General features: G+C 57.9%; 1 protein-coding gene across 1 annotated transcript in view; it reads left to right on the top strand.

The window, feature by feature from the left end:
* Window positions 1–4882, top strand: part of WTIP (Wilms tumor 1 interacting protein) — a 25882-nt gene extending 21000 nt beyond the window's left edge. The window contains exon 8 of the mRNA XM_011982303.1: window positions 3833–4882. Within this exon, the coding sequence (XP_011837693.1) occupies window positions 3833–3973 (141 nt within the window). The 3' untranslated portion in view covers window positions 3974–4882. The remainder of the gene's footprint in view (window positions 1–3832) is intronic.
* The last annotated feature ends 2327 nt before the right edge of the window (window positions 4883–7209 follow it).

The following is a 7209-nucleotide window of genomic DNA, read 5'->3' as shown; positions in this document are numbered from 1 at the left end:
AAAGAAACCCTGTCTCTACTAAAAATATAAAAATTAGCCAGGCGTGGTGGCAGGCACCTGTAGTCCCAGCTACTCGGGAGGCTGAGGTAGGAGAATCACTTGAACCCAGGAGGCAGAGGTTGCAGTGAGCCAAGATCATGCCATTGCACTCCAGCCGGGGCAACAAGAGTGAGACTCTGTCTCAAAAAAAAAATTTTTTTTTTGTTTATATATATTGGAGACAAGATCTCACTCTGTTGCCCAGACTGGAGCCTCAACCTCCTGGGCTCAAGCTATCTTCTTACTTCAGCCTCCTGAGTGGTTGCCACCACAGGCTTGCACCATCACATTCAGCTAATTTTGTTATTTTTAGTTAGAGATGGGGTTTCATCATGTTACTCAGGCTTGTCTTAAACTCCTGGGCTCAAGCGATCCACCTGCCTTGGCCTCCCGAAGTGCTGGGACCACAACGTGAGCCACCGCGATGGCCTCACCTATTTTATGGCATCTACCCCATTCTATCTATCCGTTTCCTGCCCTGCAGAGAGTGAATTGGGGGAGGGAGTGAAGGTAGGTGCTCCCTGAGCAGCTGGAGGGGTCAGGGTTGGGGGCCTGGGTTCAGGGAAGTGATGGTCAGGCCATAGAAAGGACTGGATTTGGCGAGTGTCTGGATGTGGGGGGTTGAAGGTTGGGGATTGGGAGGTATTCATGAGAACCCTGGCAAAGAGTGAGGGCGGGGGAAGAGGGGATGAGATGCTCTCATTTTTGGTAGCTGGAGATGTCCAGTAGACCTGTAAGTGGACGGGGGTTCAACGACCCTGCTGACAGCTGTGGGAATTTGGGGTCACTGATGTGTGGCGCTCTCTCCTCTGAATCTTTTTCTTTTTTTTTGAAACGAGTCTCACTCTGTTGCCCAGGCTGGAGTGCAGTGGCGCCATCTCAGCTCACTGCAAGCTCTGCCTCCTGGGTTCAAGCAATTCTCCTGCCTCACCCTCCCGAGTAGTTGGGACTACAGGCGCCCGCCACCATGCCCAGCTAGTTTTTGTGTTTTTAGTAGAGTCAGGGTTTTACCATGTTGGCTGTGCTGGCTGGTTTCAAGCTCCTGACTTCAAGCGATCCACCTGCCTTGGCCTCCCAAAGTGCTGGGATTACAGGCGTGAGCCACCGCACCAGACCTTCTTCTCTGAATCCTGGCCTTGGGAATTCCAGTTGCCTTGGCCTCCCCAGATTCTCAACTCAAGGAGACCACGGGGCTCCCCTGGGCAGCCAGAGCAGTCTCCAGGCGGTCAGTCGGGCGGTGTGGGGTGTACCTGCTGGGTTTCCCCTCTCTGAGAGATGATGGGCCTCCCTGGTCTGTTGTCCGGGGTCTGAGAGTCACTGTCATCTCTTTAGCCTGTTGTTCTCATTGTTGAAGGTGGGAGGGGAAATCCAATTTCTGTTCCTCTGTTCTGGCGGGAAGCAAGGGTCCCGTGATGGACGCAGGGACGGCAGCTGAAGCCAGGGAGCGTATGGGGTCTTCCAGGGTGAGTTGGAAAAGAAGGAGTGGGGGCCAGGATAGCTCAAGGAGCACCACCACTTAAGGACACACACAGGCGAAGTAGCCACAAAGGGAGGCCGAGGAGGCCTGGGCAGGAGAACCAGGAGGCTGCCGGCGACCGCGCCCCAGCAAGAGCAGAGCAAGTGGTAGTGGGGAATCTGCAGTAGCAGTCAGGGATCCCCTTGGGTGACAAGGTCTCCTGGGTGCAGGCGAGTGGCCCCATGGGAGCACTGATCGTGCCAGGGGACCCAGGAGGGAGGACGAGGAACAGAGATAGTCTGCAGAGGGGCCAGGGCTCCCCTCCAGCACTAACAGGACCTCCGCATCCCTCTACCTGCTGGGCTGTCCTGTGGACTGTGCAGCCTGGGGATTGTCCAGTACCGAGCACAGCCAAAGGTCCACGCTGAGAGTCAGAGCAGGGCAGGCGGCTGCTGGTGCTGCTGTGCTGCGATGAGGCCGCTGGATGGGGATTGATACCTCTGGGACCCCGCACTCCTCCCTGGCCTGGTGCGCAGCGGTCACTGGCAAGGCCCAGCCGGTGGCCTGTGGTGGAACAGGCGAGAGACCAGGGAAAGGAGTGAGGTGGTGCCACTGCGGCAGTCCAGCTCCCTTCCCTGTGCAGGGCGGGCCAGGTGTTGGTGTCAGGGGCTCTGGATAACGGGTCAAAGCTGCCAGCATTCCAGCCCCAAGCTCGCAAAAGTAAAAACAGTGAGATAAGGGACGTGAAGCCAGCCCCCTGCTTCCCCTGGTGTCTCCAGGTCTACTCACCACTGCCTCTTCAGACCACCTGGGGGTGGCATTCCTCCCTCCGCTCTGCTCCAGGGACCCCTGTGTGGCGGGAACTGGTGGACACTTCCTTCCGGGCCCCCCAGCAGCTTGAAGCACAGGGCCACTCCCTCCTCCCTGCACTTGCTTCACTTTGCCCTTGGGGCTGCCGGGTTTTGATTTTCTTCACTTTCGTTTCTCCTTGAATCTCCCCTGCCCAGGCCTCTTCTCTTCCTACCTCCTCATGGAAGGTTCTGCTGCTTGCCCTCTTCTCTTTTCTAGTGGTCTGCACTCCCTGGGAGAGGTAGTCTGCTGTTTTGTATTTAAAAACCATCACGTTTGGCTGGGCGCAGTGGCTCACACCTGCAATCCCAGCACTTTGGGAGGCTGAGGTGGGAGGATGGTTATGAAGCCAAGGGTTCAAGATCAGCCTGATCAGCATAGCAAGACGTCATCCCTACAAAATAGAAGGGACAAAAAATTATCCGGGCCTGGTGGCACGTGTCTGTAGTCCCAGCTACTTGGGAGGCTGAGGTGGGAGGATTGCTTGAGCCCAGAAGTTTGAGGCTGCAGTGAGCTGAGATCGCACCACTGCACTCCAGCCTGGGCGACAGAGTGAGACCTTGTCTAATAAAAAACAGGCCAGGCACAGCGGCTCATGCCTGTAATCCCAGCATTTTGGGAGGCTGAGGCGAAGGATAGCTTGAGGTTAGGAGTTCTAGACCAGCTTGAGCAACGTGAAACGCCATCACTACAAAAAATAAGCAAAATTCACAGGGCGTGGCGGGGTGCGCCGGTGGTCCCAGCTACTCAGGAGGCTGAGGTGGGAGGATCACTTGAGCCCTGGAGCTCGAGGCTGCAGTGAGCCGGGATCCAGACACTGCATTCCAGCCTGGGCGACAGTGAGAGACCCTGTCTCAAACAAACAATAAACAACAAACGAATAAACAAAACACACCCAAACCATCAGGTTTTTATGCTGACACCCACGTTGACTGCCTAGTCCTCTCCCCATAGTCTGACTTATATCCAGTGACTTCCTCTTGGATGCCTAAGAGGCAGCTCCAGTCCCCAGTGCTCCACACCGGGCTTCCCATCCCCCCTCTGGCAGAAGAAGGGTCTTTTTTTTTTTTTTTGAGACAGAGTTTTGCTGTTGTCACTCAGGCTGGAATGCAATGTCAGGCCCTCTGCTCTCTGCAACCTCCACCTCCCGGGTTCAAGCGATTCTTCAGCCTCAGCCTCCCAAGTAGCTGGGATTACAGGCATGTGCCACTATGCTCGGCTAATTTTGTATTTTTAGTAGAGACAGGGTTTCACCATGTTGGCTAGGCTGGTCTCGAACTCCGACCGAGACGGTGATCCAGCCGCCTCAGCCTCCCAAAGTGCTGGGATTGCAGGTGTGAGCGCCTGTGCCGGGCGGAAGAGTCTTTATGTTGTTATGCGGTCCCCTGCGGCTCTGCCCCGCCCCTCGGTCCTCCCCGTCCCGCCTCATGACTTCTGATGTGCGCTTGTCTGCTGACTCTGGGGCTGGGGGGCTGTGTTCTTCCCTAGGACTGCGGGCTGCAGCTGAGCGGGGAGGAGGGACGCCGCTGCTACCCCCTGGCGGGCCACCTGCTGTGTCGTCGTTGCCACCTGCGGCGCCTCCAACCTGGGCCTGTTCCCTCACCCACTGTGCACGTCACTGAGCTCTGAGCAGGGGAAAACCCGTCCCAGGGCCGGGGTGGGTGTGGGTGTGGAGGGAGGGCCTGCGTGGGTGGCCCCGGTCAGTGTCGGGGGAGCTCCCTCTAATCCCACTTTCCCACCGAGCTGCTGTCTGCAGGGGCCGGACCCCCGCGTGGAAGCTTCTATTTATTCACCGTCTGTGCCTGCTCAAGTCACTTCCCTGCGGGCCCTGCCTCCCACCCACCCCATCACCAGCTTTCCACTTGGAGGCCCCCTGCGCCCTGCAGCCTCAGAGTAGGCCGTGGGTCACCAGGCTGGAGAGGGCCCCAGCCCTGGTCAGGGGCGAGAGGTGACCCGGCTGCATTCCTTGGCGGGAGCTGCTGTCCGTTGTGCAGGGACCTGGGGACACCCCCCGACCCCCCGCAAAGCGCGCTCCCACGCAGGGTGTGGTCTGGAAGGCGGAGCTGGCAGGGACATGGGTGTTCCTGCATCTCCTAGCGCAGTGCCTGCTGGTGGGTGGGAGGGTGCCTGGCTTAGGTGGGGTCCCGGGAGGGGGTGAGGAATGACACCCTTGGGGAGCGGGCCTGCAAAAGGCACTGCCTGTGGCCACGTGGTCACTGTGGGAATTGGTCCTGGGGACTTTGATGGGTGTTTGCGGCCCCACTTGCTGCCCTGCTCCCTCTTCCAGGGCTCCTGGCTTGGCGCCCCCCACCCCCCACTCCCCTGCTCAGCCCGGGAAAATACCCCGTGCGGCTGCAGCCCCGGGTATTGCTCAGGAGCGACGACGGGGGCGCCCTGGCCGCGCTGCAGGAAAGCCTGTGTTTGCGCGCGGGGCACGGGGTTCCAAGACAAAAGGACAGGATTTGACTTAAATTAAGTTTTTCCCTTGAGGATATTTTCATTTTCTTTAAAAGAATATAATTTTCTTCTAAGATCTTGGACCAGCCTTGTTATTTTTAAAGCAAATTCCAGCAAACTCACAAGTGTCTAATTTGCCTGTCATGGAGCTGGTTTTCAGGTGGTAAGAACCTTGTGGTTTCAGGACTTTTGTATAAATTCCTCTAAAACCTCGATTGCGTGTCCGCCTTTCAGACTTTAGAGTAGTGTGGGGTTCCGTGTGTGTAGGGGTGTTGAGGGCGGTCGCCCCATGAAATGCAGTGTGGCGGTCCCTCCGTGCTCCCTGGGACACTGACGGGAATGTGGGGTCTGGACGTGGGGGAGTCTGGTCCTGATGTCGAATCTCCGCGGGTTCAGGGGACGTTTGGACGGAAGTCGCTGGCTTCTGGGAGAGCCTGGACCCGCCTCTTGGCTGCTGCTCTCTCCTTCCTCCCCCACCTTCAGGTGCGAGGTCAGTGAATCACCCGCGGTGCTGGGCCAGGCGCCCGGAACCAGCTGGGCTGTACAGGCCGAGCCCAAGGGACCACCAGGAGGCGCCCGCAGGGAAGTGGCGGCCGCGAAGTCCAGCAGGGCCGAGGCATGGCGCGGGCGCCTCCTGGTGGACTGAGCCGGCAAGTACAGGGACGGTCAGGGATCCTTAACCAGGGACTTCCACAGCGTGGAGAGCGCTGCATCTCAGAGTGGGGCTTTCAGCGGGACCAGGGGCCACTTCCTGGAGGAGGTAATCCCAGTGGGGCCAGAGAGTAAAGTCAAGATATGGAGGCTCCGATGCTGGCTGTCTCTTCCCTGCGAGCTGAGCTGCTTTTTAAAATTTATATATTTGTTTTATTTTTTAGACGGAGTGTTGCACTGTCACCCAGGCTGGAGTGCATTGGCACGATCTGGGCCTATTGCAACCTCTGCCTCCCAATTAATTGTCCCAAGTAATTCTCATGTCTCAGCCTCCTGAGTAGCTGGGACTACAGGTGTGCACCATGACGCCCAGCTATTTTTTTTTTTTTTTTAAGACAGAGTCTTGCTGTGTCACCCAGGCTGCAGTGCAGTGCCACGATCCCGGCTCACTGCAACCTCCACCTCCCACATTCAGCAATTCTCCTGCCTCAGCCTCCCAGGTAGCTGGGATTACAAGCATGCGCCACCATGCCTGGCTAGTTTTTGTACTTTTAGTAGAGTCAGGGTTTCACCATGTTGGCCAGACTGGTCTGGAACTCCTGGCCTCAAGCGAGCCATCCACCTCGACCTCCCAAAGTTCTGGGATTATAGGCATGAGTCCCCGCGCCCGGCCTTACTTTTTGTATTTTTAGTCGAGACAGGGTTTCAGCATGTTGGCCAGGTTGGTCTCAAGCTCCTGACCTCAAGTGAGCCCACCTTGGCCTCCCAGAGTGTTGGGATTACAGGCGTGAGCTACTGCGCTTGACCTGGGCTGCTTTCCCTTTGAACTGGTCAGTTGCAAAGCTGTTCTCTGAACTGTCCTCTCTGCTTTCTCCCTCAAACCTGCTTTGAGCCGGGTTTCTCCTTGTTGCCAACCCAGTCCTTCTCCTCCCCTTTCTCTGCGTGTGCCATGGTGGACCCTGCTCTTACATCCATGCGGTTGCCTCAGTGAACCCTGCTCCATCCCGGTCACCATGCACGCTCCTGCCAGCTGGCCTGAGTCATAACAGCTTGGAGTCCCCCCAACCCCACCCAAGGAACCCGCTTTGTCAAAGGTCACAGCCAAGCGAAGGGCAGTGGCCTCACTAGGCCACACTCTGCCTTTCTCTCTGGGTCCCTGGGCCCCGCGTTGCCAGGGATGGTGGCTGCCGCTCCGCTTCCTCCCCCAGAGGTGTGCACTGCAGTTCCCTCCGCCGGAGCCACTCTCTCCCGGGTTTCCTCCTGCTCAGAGCCTTCTCCTCTCGGCTGCTGTGAAGTCAGGCCCCAGTCGTGACACCTCACTTGACACCCACAAGTCTTGGCCCCGGCTCTCCAAGCTCATTTGCCAACAGCAGCGTCTCCATTTCATGCCCAGTGGTGACATTGACTCCATGGTTATAGAGATGGAGGATGCCCTGTGAGAACCAGGCTAAGCCATGCCAGTGGCCTGTGACCCTCCAACCCTGGGTGCCACCCCCCACCTGCTCTAGGGGACCCCCAGTGGTGTGGTCTCTGCTGACACCGCCTGTGCCTGGGGTCCCTGTCATCCTTCCCTGGTCTGAGTGGCAAGTCTCCTGCCGTCCGTCCCTGCTAGGCGGTGAGCTCTTCAGCCTGGGCCCGCCTAGTGGCTCACGCTCCTCTCCACAGTGCCTGGTTTAGGGTGAATGCTGAGGCTGGAGCTGACCCTGCCCTGGCCTTCAGAGTCTTGGCTTAGTTCCACCTGCATTGGTCCAAGCCCA

This window comes from Mandrillus leucophaeus, unplaced genomic scaffold, assembly GCF_000951045.1.
Source record: "Mandrillus leucophaeus isolate KB7577 unplaced genomic scaffold, Mleu.le_1.0 Scaffold238, whole genome shotgun sequence".
Taxonomy (NCBI): Eukaryota; Metazoa; Chordata; class Mammalia; order Primates; family Cercopithecidae; genus Mandrillus; species Mandrillus leucophaeus.
The sequence above is the reverse complement of the archived record's forward strand: the minus strand, read 5'-3'. Positions and strand labels throughout refer to the sequence as shown.